This window comes from Gekko japonicus, unplaced genomic scaffold (genome assembly GCF_001447785.1).
Source record: "Gekko japonicus isolate JY-2015 unplaced genomic scaffold, Gekko_japonicus_V1.1 scaffold2243, whole genome shotgun sequence".
NCBI lineage: Eukaryota > Metazoa > Chordata > Lepidosauria > Squamata > Gekkonidae > Gekko > Gekko japonicus.
Genome location: NW_015162547.1, coordinates 32,699 through 49,932, shown reverse-complemented (window position 1 = coordinate 49,932; position 17,234 = coordinate 32,699). Strand labels below are relative to the sequence as shown.

The 17,234-nt window shown below is 54.1% G+C and overlaps 1 protein-coding gene across 1 annotated transcript; it reads left to right on the top strand.

Annotated features, from left to right (window-relative positions):
• The first annotated feature begins 1,103 nt into the window (after positions 1 to 1,103).
• KCTD5 (potassium channel tetramerization domain containing 5) lies at positions 1,104 to 15,042 on the top strand. Its single transcript, XM_015406349.1, has 6 exons — positions 1,104 to 1,677; positions 3,718 to 3,826; positions 4,352 to 4,443; positions 4,895 to 4,990; positions 8,906 to 9,031; positions 13,789 to 15,042. The coding sequence occupies exons 1-6, from the start codon at positions 1,411 to 1,413 to the stop codon at positions 13,816 to 13,818; spliced, it is 720 nt and encodes a 239-aa protein (XP_015261835.1). The 5' UTR covers positions 1,104 to 1,410; the 3' UTR covers positions 13,819 to 15,042.
• The last annotated feature ends 2,192 nt before the right edge of the window (positions 15,043 to 17,234 follow it).

Sequence of the window (17,234 nt, the reverse complement as noted above, 5' to 3'; positions counted from 1 at the left end):
TAATGATGCTGTAGGACATTGCAGGGAAAGCATGGACATCCTTCCTCACCTGCAGATCGAGATGGGATCTGCAGTGTGGATTACTCAGGTGTGAGAGGGCTGCTTTGCTGACATATTTCAGAGCCACTCAAGGCCCAGACTTCTTTCCTGTGGGGGTATGTGACAGTCAGGGCAGGGAGGGAATAATGTAGAACACACTTGTAGCGAAGAGTAGCTCACTAATATGAAGCAGGAAGACACTGCTGGAGCAACCGAAGCATGGAAGACGGTGGACCTTTTCTGCCTATGATACTCTGGACCATAAAAGATTACAGAACGCCAGGGGAGAAGGAGGAGGAGGAAATTGGATTTATACCCCGCCCTTCACTACCCGAAGGAGTCTTAGAGTGGCTTACAGTCTCCTTCCCTTCTTCTCCCCACAACAGACACCCTGTGAGGGAGGTGGGGCTGAGAGAGCTCTGACAGAAACTGCTCTTGAGAAAACAGCTCTGAGAGAACTGTGGCTGGCCCAAGGTCACCCAGCTGGCTGCATATGGGGAATCAAACGGGGGGGGGGAGCGGTTTTGACTGGGTCACTTCCTCCCCCCTAAGGAAAGGATGCCTTCGTTCCCTTTGACACTTCCGGTCATGGGGGGGGGAGCAAAAAGACTACAGAGCGGGAACTACGGAACGGCATAAAGAAGGGGGACTTCCTGGCCAGTGACACACCCGTCATAGGGCGGGGACGGGCTGCTGAGCGGGTGCAGGTGTTGCGCGCAGCACCTCCTGTGAATGTGGACCGAAGGGGGCCTCACTGGCTGTGACACGAGGCCCCGGGGAAGGCCACCGAACCGCGGCGACGATTCCGCGAGACACTTCCGGTCAATGAAGCACGGGGGGAAATCATTGGTTGTGACACTTCCGGTCGCCGGGGAGGGGGGGGACCCCAAACCAGCCAACGAGACTCGGATGAACATCGCCGGCTGCGGCAGAAAGACCACAGGCCGGGGGGCCAGGAAGCCTCCGCTGGACGTGACGCCTCCGAACACGGGGCCGCGCGGGAAAGGCTGCAGGGCGGGAACGGCCGGCGGAAGAGCAGTCCTTTGGGTGGGGGGGGGGACGGCCGCTGTCGGCAGCGCGACACTTCCGGTTCCCAAGTGACCGTGCGGGGCAACCAAAGCTCCGAGGAGGCGGGGCCGAGGCAGCTCCTGTCGCTTTGCGGGGTCGGGGACGGACTCCTCGCCCCTGTCCAGTGCGGCCCGGACGTCTTTCGCCCCCCTCCTCCGCTGTCTCCGCCTCCAAGTCGGCCCGTCGTTCCTTCCCCTTCCTCCCTCCCTGTCGGTCGGAGCCCTTTTCTTGGCGCACCGCTGCGGGGGGGATCCGCCGGAAGGGAGGCTTTTCGCGGCGGGACTCTTCCGGCGGGCGGCCAGGATGGCGGCGGAGGGCGCCTGCGAGCAGCAGCTGCTGCTGGTGCTGCCGGCGGGGGGTCCGGCGTCCTCCTCCTCCTCCCCGTCGTCCTCCTCCTCCTCCTCGTGCCGCCGGTGCGGGGGGGCGGGGGTCGTCGTCGGCGGCGGCAAGTGGGTGCGGCTGAACGTGGGCGGCACCTGCTTCCTGACCACCCGGCAGACCCTCTGCAGGGACCCCAAGAGCTTCCTCTTCCGCCTCTGCCAGGCCGACCCGGACCTCGACTCCGACAAGGTCGGCGGGGGGGCGGCTCCTTCGGGCAGGTGGCGGTTGGCGCAGGTGGCGCTTGGCCTGTGGGGCGGGCGTGGCGGCGGCGGCGGCGGCGGCCTGGGAGGGCAAGTCTCAGCCTGCCCGGCCTCTTGTTGTGATCCTCCCTAGTTTTTGCCCTGTGCGCGTTGAGAGCCGCGCCGAAGCGTTGCTCCCCTCCGTGCAGCCCCCCACCCCCGCGCTGCATCTAGGGACGCGGGGAGGGGGAGGAGGGGCCGCTGTTGGAAAGTGGATTCTCCCCCCCCCCAATATTTAGTGGATGTGCTTAAGAATGCGACCCGTTTTGGGAACTGGTAGTTCAGTTTGCTGGCGAAAAGGCTGGGCTGTCAGGTCTAGCCCTGGTTCGAAGAGTTCATCTGTTGGGCGATCTGCCTTTGCAGATTTAGAACTCTTTCTGAGCCTACTTAACAGCAACCGAGTTGGCCACACAGCCCCCAAATGGGAAAAAGTTAAAATCTCCTTCAGTGGGACAACTTTTCCACCCTTTGTGGAATACTGCATCACTAACTAGAGAGCCAGTTTGGTGTCGTGGTGAAGTGCGCGGACTCTGATCTGGGAGAACCAGGTTTTATTCCCCACTCCTCCACTTGCCAGACTGGCTGGATGACCTTGGGCAAGCCCTAGTTCTGATAAGAGCTGTCCTTGAAAAAAGAGCAGTTTCTGTCAGAGCTCTCTCAGCCCCACCTGCCTTCCAGGGTGCCTGTGGTGGGGAGGGGAAGGGAAAGGAGTTTGTAAGCCACTCTGGGACTCCTTCAGGTAGTGAAGGGCCATGGGGTATGAATCTGATCTCTTCTTCTTCTAACTACATTAACGCATCATCAGAGGGCCCCCCAGAAAGGTTTTCAGGGTTAAGAACAATTGGGTGGTGTTTACAATGTTTGGGAAGAGGGGAAGATGTCGCCTTATGTATTTTGTGGGTTGTTATCCATCATCTTTACCATTGTCACTGTGTCCCAACTTCTTAAAACTCACCTTCGCCTGTTAGGCAAAGGTTGAGTTTTCCAGAATCTTGCAAGCACAATTCTAGCTGCGGTGAAGAGGTTTAACCTTTTGATCAGGGGGCATGTGCCATTCCTGCATAATTAAGCACATTTGTGTTCATTACTTGTTGAGCATCTGCTGGTCAAAATCATAAGGCACCATGGACATCCATATCTTGGATCTCGACTCCACATCTTGGTTCTTGATTTCTTGCCCAGTGATGCCCTGAGGCGCTCAATCCATGGTTTTTATATTCTAGTCCCTGGCACATATTATGGCACATCAGCGTTGGTGGGTTTTGTGTAAAAACAATGAGGATCTATGCTTCAGAGTGGTAGCTCTGCGACAAGGGATAGCAGAACCATATATTTTGTCACGCCAGTAACTGTCAGGGATGCTCACTGCGACTGGTGAGAATCACAAGGGTCTGTGCCTCAGATCTTGGTTTCTGTCTCATGCACTCCACATTCCTTGTTTCTTAAGGTGGGGTCTGTAGATGAGGAAATGAACCCTGTGTTTTGAGTGAAACTGATGCCAGTCCTGGAGGCTCCATATAGGGTCTACAAGGTCTGACTGTTACTAAGGCCTGTAGTGGGGGGTAGGCTCTCTGTTGCTCACCTCTTTTGGTCAAAGAGTATTTTATTTTATTTGAGTGCAATACCAGATTTATCCTCCAGAAGATTCCTCCTTGACTGAATAAGACTGTCCTGAGTGGCCAAGGCTGAGCTCCGCAGGGTAATCCCCCACCGGAGGCCAGGGGCTATCATAATCTGCTTGCCTCACCCACATGAGGAGCTCAGCTAGAGACGGGACCGTGGCCAAGGAGCTCTTTAGTCCCTTGATTAGATGCTTAAACCAAAGCCACACTTCCTCATGTTCACTGTGGTTCTTGTGGCAGCCGCTGCCCTGTCAGAACGTCTTGGGATGGAGGAAGTCCTTGCTGGCGGCCACTTAGCCCTGGAATGCTGCTGGGAAGAGAGGGAGGGGCAAAGAGTCCCTCGCTCTGATTTCCGATCTCGTTCACAGGACGAAACAGGTGCCTATTTGATAGACCGGGATCCAACCTACTTTGGACCAGTGTTGAACTATCTCCGACACGGGAAGCTGGTAATCAACAAAGACCTTGCCGAGGAAGGTACTTTCTGTTGTCTTCTACCGTGCAGAGCAATTGGTCTAATGTTTCATACCACTGTCAGCCAAGTTCTGCGCTCCGCTGATATTGTGGAGGTCATGAGTTTCCCCCATCTGCTGCAGAACAATCCCACGACTGCCTGGGCTGGTATTACTCTGCAACGTATGACGAGGACCTCCAGGTCTGAGTTCCCTGGCCATGAGCGATTCCTTACCAACCAAGTCTTCACTCTATAGAGTTGCTGTGCTGTTATTGCAGCCATCCAAAAAGCTTGCAGATGGTCACCAGGGGACCTTGGCTTTTGCTGTGTGTGGGACTGGTGGGGCTGGCCGCTGGTTCCAGGTTCAGTTCCAGTCAGAGCAGGCGGTGCTGGATTACACAGGCCACTGACCTGATCTGGCACACACTCTGCCAACTGGCCTGACCCCAGGCCACCTCTTTAGACGGAGGACCGAGGGCGGCATCTGGGGGGTGGAAGGCAGAGTTACTCATTACAGTCTCTCTTGTGCCTTCTGCTTGTATTTCTAGGGGTTCTGGAAGAAGCTGAATTCTACAACATCACATCCTTAATAAAGCTCGTGAAGGACAAAATCAGGGAAAGGGACAGCAAAGTCTCACAGGTGGGAGCTTCTCTCTCTTCCACCGTGTGCTGGTGGGCTTGGCTTCGTTTGGGCACAAGTGGCTGTGCTGGGAGGCAGGGGGTTGGGAGGCGTCACCCTGGTGAGGCTGTTGTTAGTGGAGGGCTCTGGGCCTTTTCCTCTGAGATTCGTTCCCGTACAGGAGCGTTTGTCCTTCCCCAAAAGAAGTGTTTGTGGTCTTGAGAATCTTTGTCATGGCACAGTAACGGCAGCTCCTGGCATCAGCCGAGGCGGGTTCTGCTGGAGTGCTGGTTGTGGGGGTGCCTCGAGTGCTCGAGGGAAAGACGGGCTTGCCGAGATTCTGAAGCCTCTGACGGGGGGGGTGGATACATGCTTTGAAGGCCCAGTGGGGGGAGGTCCGAAGGGCTCCCTCGCCTCCTACTCCACTCCTTCCTCTCTCTCTCTCTCTCTCTCCATCCCTTTCTCGTGACAGTTGCCGGCCAAGCATGTTTACAGGGTCCTGCAGTGCCAGGAAGAGGAACTGACCCAAATGGTCTCCACCATGTCAGATGGCTGGAAATTTGAGCAGGTAAGAAATCTGCCCCAGAACTGCTGCTGACGGATGATGCCAGAGGCAAGGCTGGAGGGGGGCCTGGCCCAGAGGCACTCTCAGGGCAGCCGTCGGAACAGGAGCGTTCCTCTAGCAGCGGTCAGCCCACGTGTTTGGTACTCCTGACAGCAGCACCGGGTTGGGCGGGGGACGCGGACTAATGGATGAAGCTGCCTTATCCGGAGTCACTCCCACCTGCCCACGTCTCCTCTCCCATGTGTCAGGTGGGGAAAGACCTTTCTCGACTCCTGCTGCTTGAGAGGGAGAGAGATGCCAGGTGTCAAACCTGGGATCTGCTTGCAAAACTGAGAGATAATAAATCTGAATGGCATTTGACACTCCTGCGGGGCTTTCTAGGCATTTGCACTTGAGCGGTTAACCACTTTGCTGCACCAGCTCCTGGCTTTCTCCAGACACCCCTGTGTGCCAAGTAGCCTCTGGGAAGAAGCCCCCTCCCCTCCCCCGTGACTGCATCTGGCCTCCGGTGGAGGCTGCCCTCAAACGGGGCTCCGCCAAGTCCGTGCCTTCAGTCAGGGATCTCTGAAGTAGCCCTGTACTGAGTCAGGCGGCCCTGGGTCGTGAATGACGTGAATTTTATTGTAACAGCGATTAGCCAGCAATATAAAACCAGAAAAAATAAATTACAATGGCCAAATAGTAAAATTTCCAAAATTCAGCAAGGTAAAAGGTACTAACAATATAAACTTTACATTTGTTAAAACCGAACTAAGAGTGCGCTGCCATAAAACACAGTATAGTATAAAAGAATAAAACATATTACCAAAGGGAACGGTACGAGTTAAAAGCAACAGTCCTAACCCGAGTGCCAACCATCATGCTGATGCGCTTCTACCACCAAGGAACAAAATTTCGCAATCTGATAGAGCGCTGTGTGTTCAAGGTTAAGAAACAAGTTCTCCACCTTGTCCTGATCCGAAGTGCCTGCCAGAAGGGGATTAATAAGTTTAGTACGAGCCTCTTCAAATACCGGGCATCTTAGAAGCACATGTTCCTGAGATTCAATCTCCCCCAACGCACACAAGCATAGCCTCTCTGTTCGGGGTATTTTTTTAAATTTACCCTCAAGAACTGCAGAGGGTAAGGCCGAGCATCTGGCCAGAGTATATGCCCTCCTAAGTTTACGTGACTCCAAAACGTTAAGATATGGGGCCTGCGCAACGATGTATTTAATTCTAATTGGCGCTATAAATGTTGGGGACACCTGTAGATCTAATTGACGTTCGGTATCCTTGATCCTCTGTCTTATTTCTAACTTAGCTCGGTCCCTACCCATCTCCAAAAGCGCTAAGGGAGAATACCCCAAGAGCGAGATTTTCCGCTTAACAGAAATCAGCCAATTAGATTCAAAGGCATCAGACAGAATCAGGGGCACTAGTCCACATGGGTTCAAATTGATCTTCAGCCAATAGAAGATGGAGTATAAGGCAATCATGGCTTCAACCTTCAGCATGCCAGTCTCTAGCCGTACCATTGCGTTGGATACGCATCTCGGAACTTGGAGCACTGCTCTCAAAAATTTCGATTGGACTAGCTCCAAAGGAGCATAGCTAGATGGAGGCGCTCCAAGCAGCGTTCCGTAGAGCATCTGGGCAAGTGTTTTGGCCTTGTAAAGTTTTAAAGCTGGTGGTACAAAATAGCCCCCTTGGGAGCTAAAAAACTTAAGAATGCCATGAGAGGATTTTTCACCCGAGCAAGCAGCTGCCTGGCTATGGGCAGTCCTAGATCCAGAGGCTTGGATGATCATGCCCAGATAGCGAAAACTAGCTACCTGTTCGAGGTTCTGCCCATTTACCCTCCACTTCCTTAGTTTGGGTCTCTTGCCAAAGGCCATCACCTTTGTCTTTGTATAATTTATATCCAGCTCCTGCTCATTGCAATAGCAAGCGAACTTCTTAATTGCCCTTCTCATTCCAATTGGGGTTCTAGAAAGAATAACAGCGTCATCAGCATATAACAGTATCGTGATAGAGCGCTGAGCCAATTTGGGGGGATGAAGATCTGCATCATCTAGGTACCCAACAACATCATTGAGGTAAAAATTAAATAGAGCAGGAGCTAGCATACAGCCTTGCCTAACTCCCTTTAAGGTGGGAATTCTATCAGTCAAGTGCCCCAGCCTGGAATATCTAACCCTCAAAGATGTATGTTCGTGGAGGGCACGAATGAGGGCTAGAAGTCTCCTATCTATTGAGGAGGCTTCAAGTTTACTCCATAGCATAGATCTAGAAACGGAATCGAAGGCCGCTTTAAGATCAATAAAGGCAGCATAAAGTGACGTAGGGCCCTTGCCAGAATATTTTTCAATCAGATGCTGTAAAAGGAGGCAGTGATCCATTGTTGACCTACCCTGCCTAAACCCAGCTTGCTCCTGTATTATTATATCCTCTTGCTCGAGCCAGAGCGTCAGTTTTTCTAGGAGATGTTTGGCATATAATTTGCTAATGACGCTAAGTAGACTAATAGGCCTGTAGTTTGCAGGATCCTTTTGATTACCCTTTTTATAAAAAGGAACAACCACCGCCTCCCCCCAGTCACTTGGGACCCTCCCTGTTCTATCGATGTAAGTAAATAGGTGCGCTAAGAAGGGTGCCCACCAGTTTATATTTTCCTTCAGAAATTCAGGGGGGATGCCATCTAGGCCGGGGGCCTTTCCTCTTTTAAGTTGGCCTATCAGTGCTGTGATCTCTTCAGATGATACTTGAGGCCAGCTTGGCAGGTCACTGAAAACTGCGGACACAGAGCAGGGGGAAGGAGTGTCATGGTACAAATTTTGGAAATGAGAGATCCAAGTTTCAGGAGGAATATAGGTTTCCCTTATTGAGGTGCTGTTTTGCCTTCGAATGGAGACCAACCTCCAAAACAAAGCGGAGTTCTTTTCCTTAGCAGCTTGGATAAGAGCCCTCCATGCTTCCCTAGCATAATCTTTCTTTTTTCTTTTAATTAAATTTTTATAGAAGCGTTTTTTTTCTAGTAGGGCTAGGTAAGCACTTAGCTCTCTCGTATCGTAACGACCAATGTAGTTAGCATACGCTTGAGTAAGTACTCTTTTTGCCTCCAAGCAGTCTCTATCGTACCAAGGCTTTGACTTTAGCTTGTGAGGGGTGGGGGCTCTCTGACCTGCCTCCTGGAACAGGAGGGGAGCAAAATTCTTAATGAGACCATCGTATAGTTTCAGCGGATCCTCGTTTAGCCTTTTTTTTTTTTTTTTACATGCGGCCCTGGGTCCCTCGTCGTCAGTCTTGCCTACTCAGACGGCCAGCGGCTCTCCAGGTTCTCAGGCAGAGAGAGGCCTTTCCTGTCACCTCCTGCCAGGTTGTTCACCTGGTGATGCTGCTGGGGACTGAACCCGGGACCTTCTGCCTGCCAAGCCTCGCCCCATTGTGGCAACTCTGTCTTTGAAGCCTAGAGTCCGGGGACACAGAGCAGGAGTACTTGGGGTGTCGGGGCATGGAGAGGACGTGCTTCTTGTGCAGTTGAACTTTTGATAATTGTGTGCTCCAGAACTCCATTTGAAATCCAGTTAGCTATTGCTTGGTGTCAGAGCATATTTAAGTATTTATTCTCCTTTTTCCAAGGAGCTGCAGCCGCCAACGTAGGTTCTCCCCTCTTGTGCTTTATCCTTTGAGTGGGTCGGGATGAGTAGCCCCGGGTCACCCAGTTAGTTTTCATGGCAAACAGGAATTCGAACCCCAGGCAGGAATTCGAACCCCAGGCAGAGCGGGGCTGGAGCAGCTTCAGGCAGGGAGCTTCAACCTCCCCGGTGGCTGGTTCCGAGGTGGGGCCTTCAGCTCTTGAGAAGTAGGAGCCCCCGGAGTGCAGCTTCCCTGAAACCCCCCCCCCCACACACACACAGACACTTTTTCTGCCTTCCAGCTCGTCAGCATTGGCTCCTCCTATAACTACGGGAATGAAGACCAGGCTGAATTTCTGTGCGTCGTCTCCAAGGAGCTGCACAACACCCCGTCCGGGACGGCCAGCGAGCCCAGTGAGAAGGCCAAGGTGAGGCACACACCACCACCACCACCACCCCCGGCGGCCTGTGCGCATGCGGGGAGGGGAGGGCAGGAACAGCAGAGCTGCCGGGCTGGAGCCTCTGGCTGGACCCCCTGGGTCTCCCCCCACCCCCCTTGGGTCATTGGCATGGGGGTGGGGGTGGGACCCTCGTGTCCTCCGCTGACATTGTATTGCATCTGGGTCTGGGTTACTGCGGGGCTTCTCTGTGCACCTGTTTGGAGTGGAATACTGAAGCCGTCCTCCAGAAACGGGCAGGTGGGGGCAAGTGGTCGGAGGCCAGGCCTGGCTGGGCCGGAGGGCTGTGCGTGAGGGACGGCCGTGTTGCTCCCACCTTGACTACGCTGGCTCAGTGGAGAGGATGCCGGAACGCGGACCCGGGTCCGCGCTGGCTCTGCAGGGAGGTGGAGAAAGCCGTGCGTGCCTGACCGTGAACACTCAGCCCCCTGGGATTCCAGTCTCCTTGAAGAAGGGATAGCTGGCAGCCAAAGCGGAGGGTGTGTGTGTGTGTCAGTGCTCCTTTGCTCAGGGGTTGGGCGGGGGGGGGGGACTGGCCCTTTCAGGCAGCACAGAAATGCAGTCTGAGGTTCACGCCTCTGGGAACAGTGTGTGGGAAAGGGGCAGCTAGTGGCCGGAAGACCGCCGAGGGCTCTGGCAGAGCGGTGCGGCAGGACCAGGGTCTGCCTCTGGGCCTCTCTTTTCCCCATGTGGTGTCTGAGTCAGGACGGGTGCTGCAGGAGGTGCCGTGGGCGGGTGGGTGGGTGGAATGGCCGTGGTGCGGCAGAAGGGAAGGGGGTGGGGGAGGCCGTGCAGGTGTCTGGAGGGATGAGGTGTGGAGGTCCTCCTTTCCAGAGGTCGGGCTCTTGATGTCCCGTGCCGGGGACTTGCAGCCTCCACTCTCCCACTCTGCTTTTCTCCAGGAAACCCCCAATGCGGGGGGCGGGGGGAGGTTGAACACAAGGAGAGTGAAGGACAAAGGAATATAAATTAGCCACATCTGCTCATGGCCCCCCAAGCTGGACATGCCTGTTTTTTAGAGGGGCGTAGGTTTTTGAGGTCAGGTTTTTAAACATCGGTTCTGCAATTCTTCGCGATCCTGAAGGGAAACAGGGACACCTCCTTGCTGTAGAAGGATGTTGGGGGGGTGGGGGTGGGGAGTAGAAAGAGTAATTGCCAGGCCCCACAACTACCGTCCTTGTCTTCATGCACCTTGCAGTGGAAACAGACGTGGGACTATCTTGGGGGTTCTACAGGTTGCTTTAACCGGCTGTTTGCGCTCGTAACTCTTTTCTGTTGCTGCGCCCTCCTGGCCTGGGGGCTTGGCTGGCTGAGCTGCTGCTATTCTCAGTCTGAGACGGAGACGTTCCCGCCAGCTTCTGCTTGGCAGAGGAGTTGGTGTGGTGCTTTCGGGCGCTTCGGTGCAGGAGGCGGGCCTGCAGACCGAGTCGAGTCTGGTAGACTCTCCTGGCAGCCAGCGGGCTTGCCGTCGATCTGTCCTGACGGGCTGCTGGTCCGGGGGCTGAAGCCCTGCCTTGCAGCTGCCTGCCTGCCTGCCGCCCCGTTTCTCTCTGTCTCTCTCTGTCTCTGTCTCTCTCTCTCTCTCTCTCTCTCTCTCTGTCTCTCTCTCTCTGTCTCTCTCTGTCTCTGTCTCTCTCTCTCTCTCTCTCTCTCTCTCTGTCTCTCTCTCTCTCTCTCTCCATCTCTCTGTCTCCCCTTCCTGCGTTTCTCTTTCTCTGGCCCCAGAGGGGAGGCGCTCCGGCCTTGCTGTGGCACAACTCAACTTGCCCTCTTTTCTTTTGCCTCCCCTTTCTTCACACTGGCTGCATGCTGCTCAGAGCGAAGATGAAGAGACGGATTGGGAGATGCATGACTCAGATTAAGGGTGAATGCCGCTGGTGAGCACCAGGTCTCTGGACCCCACCTGCCCCCCCCACTTCCCCTTTGGTGTGGTGTCTCGTGGTGGTAGCTGCTTCACTCCCTCTGCCCAGGTGGAAACAGCACCAGATGGCCTTGTAGTCCAGTAGTGCGTTGGCTCCTTGAGGGAGGGGAGGTGGGTTGTGCTTTTTCTTACTGTGGGGCGGGGGCAAGAATGCTTGGAAGCAGGCCAAGGGACAGGGCAACAGGGAGGCCTGCACTTGAGAGGACGGGGTCCCGAGCAAGGCCACAGCCACCCACGACGTGGCCCCTTACCTTGCTGTGCCCCACCCGGGGCAGCCTTTCCGTCCGTCTTCAGGAACTGCGCCCCACGTGCGCCTGCCTGCTCTTGACTCCAAAACATACTCTCCCACAGCAGAGGAAACCTTGCTTACCCCGTGGGGCTGAAATTTTCCTGCCCCTCTTTGTCGGGGTGTGGGTGTGGGGGGGGGGGGACTCATGTTTAGACTATTTTCCTACTCTGAGCCCCTGGGCAGACTCATTTCCAGCACGAGTCTCCAGCTCCAAAGAAGAGTGGTTTGTTGGAAGGAAGGGCTTCACGTCTGCCTGTCCCAGTTTATTAATTTATTAATATTTATTTATTTTTTGTACTTATACCCCACCCTCCCCCGTGGGCTCAGGGCGGCTTATAAGGGCAGTTGGGGTGGATGGCTGAAGGAGGGTAGTCCTGGAACTGCCGGGGCTGAGACGGCCAGTGTGGGCCCTTGGCCATTGGGCAGGGTCTGCCACAGCCCATCTCCTCCCCCCCCCCTGAAGGAGTTCGGGGCTTGTGGGAGGGAGGGGAGCCTGCTGCCCACTCGCCCCTCTCTCGTAGGCAGCGTGGCCCCCCTGGCCTAGTTCGGGGTTCCCTGTGCCCACCGATGTCTCTGGCGGAGGAGAAACTCAATATGGCTCAGATGTTGGCAAGGACCGATGGCAGAAGGATCTTTGGGGAGGAGACGTGTGGGGGGAGGGGGGGAGGAGGAAGGGAAAAGGGAAGGTGGGCCGGTGGGGTTAGGGCTTGAGCGCACATGCAGTTGGCTTGAGCACATATGGAGCTGCTTTTGGCCGAATCGGACACCCCCGGTCCATCGAGGGCAGCGTTGTCTACTCAGACCGGCAGCCGCTCTCCCTGGTCTCAGGCTTCTCATCACCAGCCGCCTGGTCCTTTTTAAGGGGACCAAACCTGGGACCTTCCGCATGCCGGGCGGATGCTCTGCCACTGAGCCAGGGCCTCCGGAGGCCATTCAGAGCAGCTGGACTTCCTGGGTGAGAACGCCATTTTGATCCGATTGGAAAGACGTCCCCCCCCTCGCTGTCAGGCATGGATGGGGTTGTCGTAGCAACCTTTGGCTCTGGCAAGACCGTTTGTCAGCTTGGATTCTCCCCTGAGACTGGCGCTACCTTTCGTGGGGGGGTCACAGAGAGTCCCCCCCCCCCCATGTCTCCACGGACCAGAGGTGGATCAAGAATGTGGCCACCAGAGAGGTGGCCAAAAGCCAGTGTGGGTTGTGGGGGTTGGCAGGATGTGGTCTGGCCGGGTTCAGCGTGAAGAAGGGAGGTCTGGCATGGCGCTGGGTGCTGGTGCTGGGCGTCTCCTTTGGGAGCAGACGCCTTTATCCGCTTGATACGGCAGCTGGCAGGGCTCTTCCTTTTGAGTTACAGTTGCCAGAGAAATCTAAGGGGAGGCTTTGTGAATCCGTTGCTCAGAATGCGGGACTTGGGTTGGACCACACAGCTGGACGGCTCACCTGTGGAGCAGAGGGACATCGGGGGACTCTGGTCGCTATTATATAATTGCATGCTCTGTATAGTTATATAACGAGGGCACTCTCTGGTCGCTTTCCCTCCTTCCTCCCAAGAGCTCCTGGTGGTTTACGTTGTTCTTCCCTGTCCCATTTTGTCTTCACAACAACTTCCCTGTGAGGTAGACCAGGCTGAGACTCTGTGACTGGCCCAAGGTCACCCAGTGTGCTTCCATGGCACAAACGGGGATTTGAGCCTGCGTCTATGAGATCCTCATTTAACCACACGCTGGCTCCCAAAACCTATGAATTTTGAAAGATTTCCCCCCTCCCCCCCTAGCCTTGGAAGGCGGGAGGAAGAAGCACACCACATTTGTGGTACTGGGAATCCGTGCACCCCCACTGGGGAAAGTGCCTCCCTGACTGCCGAGGGCTGGATAAGCTCCTTCTGCTGGGGCTAAGAAACAAGAGCCCTCCTCCCCCCCTCCGCTTGAGAGAACAGGCTCCCCCACGTCACCGTTCTGGTCTTCGTGCAGCCCACGACATCCTGATTCTTAGGGCGGGCTGCAAGGGAGTCCTTCAGCCACCAAACACTTTGGCCACGCCACGGAGGCCCCCGTGGGAGCTACTGGGCCCTTGATGTGCTTGACTGAGCTGGGTGGGGGTGGGCAGGCGGTGGCAGCAGGAAGCCTGTGCTCGTGGGAATGCAAGCCTCATGGAACAGGGCAGCACGTTCAGCGTCAGAAGCGGCTGGATGGCACATCTGTTCTCTGCAGCTGGACTGGTCTGCTTTGGGGGTCTGGCCCGTTTGTGGATAGTCTCAGCATTCCCCCCACCCCCGTTTTGGAAGCGCCTTGTGGTCTGCAGCAGCTGAAGCCCCACCTAGCTTGCCAGCAGATGTTCTCTTTGTTGCACTGCCAGAAGACTCCTGGGGGCGGAGTCAGGAAATCCGTTCTTTGCCCTGCCTCAGGGCTTGGCTCTCGAGAAGGTCCTAGAAAGGGCTGGGACTTGCTGGAGATGGGAGTCTCCTTGTTGGGCCTTGTCTCACCTATTGTGCCTTTCCCCCCTCTTCTCCCCCCTTCCCAGATCTTGCAGGAACGCGGTTCGAGGATGTAACGTCCCAGTATTGGATGCTGAAGAATGACCCCATGAAGAGCTGTGGCCGGGGTGGGGAGAGCCCTTTCTTCAGACATTTTTTGTTGATCTGGATTTTGACCCATTTGTACGTTTGGAGCAAACAAAGCAGGCAGTGGGGGGTTAGGGATGCCTGCCTTGCTGCACAAAGGGCAGTGTTGGCTCTCAGGCCTGCTGGGGGGGATTCTTTCGTGGTCCGAGCCACCCATGCAAAGAAGTGTGCCCCCTCCACTCTTCTGCAGAGAGAGAGAGAGAGGAGCTCTCTGCCCAGCGCTGTGTCTGGAGGAGGCTTTGCGGAGTGCCCGGAAGCAGTGTGGCTCGTCCTCCTTGCAGGGCAGTGATGAAAGGGCAACATACTTGGTGCTACGTGTCACTTGCAGCCCATGAAGGCCCGCCCTGCATGGTCACCCCAGATGACTGTCCTCGTGTGGCTCTTGGGGCATGCCGTTGGTAGTCCGCAGCGCTAGCCCAGGTGGAAGGAAGGGCTGCCGACAGGAAGCCCGCACATCGCTTTCTCGCCTCTGCTCATTTCAGTCCACAAAGGGAAGAGTTGGCTTGGGAAGAAACCTTTTGCCTGCTTCTCTGGAACTGGCTTTCCTCTCTTCGTATTGCAGATGTTAAACTCGACTTCTAGCTACATTTTAAGACTGAAGGTCCATTTCAAAAAGAATGCCCCCAACTTTCCCCACGTGTATACTTCCACCCGAGTGGTGTTCAGAAGCGGCTAGGGCAAGTGTTCACGCCCTCGTGAACTGTGACAGATCTGGAGGGCGGCCTGCAGCGCTCCACCCTCCCTGACGTTTGTGGATGTGGGCCAACGTGCCCCCAGAAGCACCACGGCAGAGGCCATATCCACAGAAGAAAGGAAAAGGAATGCGTCCTTGTGCGTCTTTATAACTGATGTTTACAGTCATTTCTATAATCTCTTATCTATGCAGTACTATCTGGTGTTTTGGCAGAGGTTGTCCAAAGCACTTCTTGTGGTTTCATTGAGGGAGGCTTCTGGTAAATGTGAAGAGAAACAACTGGAGTTTTTTGTGTGCTGTGTTTAGATGAAACCATTAGCATGTCTTTGATACAGGTTTCCAGAAGTAGACTTCAGACCTCTCTTGCGTCTTCGTGGAGCATGACCAGAGGGACCCCGTGTTTCTCTGGGGCCTGCTGGCAAATCTGATGAGCGTACTTCAGACCGTTGCATTAAATGACTTCCAGAAGTTTTCCGTCTACTTCTTCTTTGCCACTCAGATGGGTGGCGTCCTCTTTTGCCTCTGCCTCCTGGGCACTGCTAGAGGAGTTGTGGCGTCTTCGCTTACAGGGGAAACGGTTTTACCTTTAAACACTCTCTGTGTTTATAAACTTGGTAGCTTTCTGCTGCCACCAGGAATTAAAAATCCCAAATCTCTCCTGGTAGAATGACCTAGGGTCTTGGCACTTCAGAGGACTATGTGGCCGTAAGGAAGAACTATACTGATTTCTGGGATAAGTTTAAACAAAAATTGATTTATTGCTGAAGACAGAACAAAATAGGTTTCTGATTATTTTGAACCGTTGCTGAAGACAGGAACTTGTAAATATAACTGGCAAAGCTTGGTGCTACAAACAGTCTCTCAAACTCTGAACTCCACTCTGACAGGCTTATATGCTCAGTATAATCTTTCTCTATCTCATATATATAGATATAGCCACACAGGCTAGTCTTTGTTTTATTCACACAATGGAATCAACTCTCATAGTCACACAGACTAAACTTTTGGTCTTATTCACACAGAATTAGAATCAAAATCCCATAGTCACACAGACTATGTTCTTTCTTCAAGCTTCACACACAGAATCCTTCATAACTCTCAGAGTCACACGGACTCTTCCACACTTGTCTCCTATCACAGAATCCCACACTCTCAGTCAGCAGCGAACCGAATCACACTTGTCACCCTTTTATCACTCTTCTCATATTACTGCAGTCAAACAAAACATTTAAAGCAACACACACACCAGAACATGGAATCATTACAGGAGTAATCAGAATTTTGGGCCGGGATTCTTGTCCAGCACAGCAGCGCCTCTCTCCTGCTGCCGCTTGTCCATTTTGTCATTCAGACTGGGTTGCACCGGTGGGGCTCGGGTCCTTCTCAGCACATAGGCCATTTTTGTTGTAAAGAATTTAAAATAGTAATTGAATTTTCTAACATGATTTTTCTGGAGGGAGATGTTTCTACTGTTATACTTTTTTAGGTCTCCATGTTTGATCACCTTAGAGCGAAAGCCACCTTGTATCCCTCAGGGAATAGCATTTTGTGACTCCCAAGAGAGAGGTTCTCCACATGTGCCCACTCCAGAGGTTGACAGTGGGGCAGCTGACCAGCCCCTGTCTCCTTTGGGCCTGTCCCTGGCTGTTCTGGGATGTGCTCTCCAAAGGAAACTGGACACTGGCTGGAAAGAGACCCATACCCAAACGCCATTCACTTACCAGGTGGGCTCCGTCAGAGGTCTTTGCTGATGAGATGGTCACTATGCCACCTCAAAGGAGGACCGAGTTGCAGCCTCACGGAAGGTGATTGATGCATGCAGACCTTTGAAGATGCAGGGTAACCTGCTTCTTGATTTGGAGGTGGGTTATCTTCCATGCCCTTGCAGAGATCTCCGGGAAGTGTGAGGAGGCCTTTGGGAAGGGCTGGAGTGTTGGGCTGCGGATGTCGGCGTGGTGGGGGTGGATCCCTTTACTGTCTCTACTGGTTCCGGACTGGCAGGATGTTCCCATTGCAGGGGTTTGGCAGTGTGTAGAATTTGCCCTTGAGCGTTTTTTAAAGTTTAGGTAGCTTGGGGTGTTGGATGAGAAGATACCCAGGGTCAGGCTGAGTTTGTAGTTCTAAACCAGTATTTTATCCAACATTTAATCTGGAACCTTCTGGACTCTATGTCTGTGAAATTTGATCTGTGGCGTGCTGGTGAGAATCTTTTTGCTGCTTAAACCATCATGTTTCTCAAGATTTAACAGGCATTGTAGGTAATTTGATGAAAGTTCAGAAAACACATGGGGGGGGGGGGCTGTAATCTCCTGTACTGCTTTTACCCTCGATCCCTCTCTGGCCTCTTCCCTGGTCCTAGCCAGTGCTGTTCCCCCACATGGGCGTTGCCACAATGTTCCGGGCACTCTGGAAACAAGCAAATGGCGGGGGAGACCGGCTGTGTCATTCTACATTGTAGAATTTGGGTCAGATTTGGGGGGGGGGGCAGTTCTTTCCCCCCCCCCCCCCCAACAGTGTGCACCACAGAGCCGGTTTGCCTGGCAATTATTCCAATGTTCCGGGCACTCTGGAAACAAGCAAATGGCGGGGGAGACCGGCTGTGTCATTCTACATTGTAGAATTTGGGTCAGATTTGGGGGGGGGGAGCAGTTC

What these genes read in the sequence shown, in the direction of transcription:
- KCTD5 (XM_015406349.1), top strand. Translation starts at nt 1,411, where the DNA reads ATGGCGGCGGAGGGCGCCTGCGAGCAGCAGCTGCTGCTGGTGCTGCCG. An exon ending in CGGACCTCGACTCCGACAAG is followed by an intron (nt 1,678 to 3,717) that starts GTCGGCGGGGGG and finishes TCTCGTTCACAG; the next exon opens with GACGAAACAGGTGCCTATTT. An exon ending in AGCCCAGTGAGAAGGCCAAG is followed by an intron (nt 9,032 to 13,788) that starts GTGAGGCACACA and finishes CCCCCTTCCCAG; the next exon opens with ATCTTGCAGGAACGCGGTTC.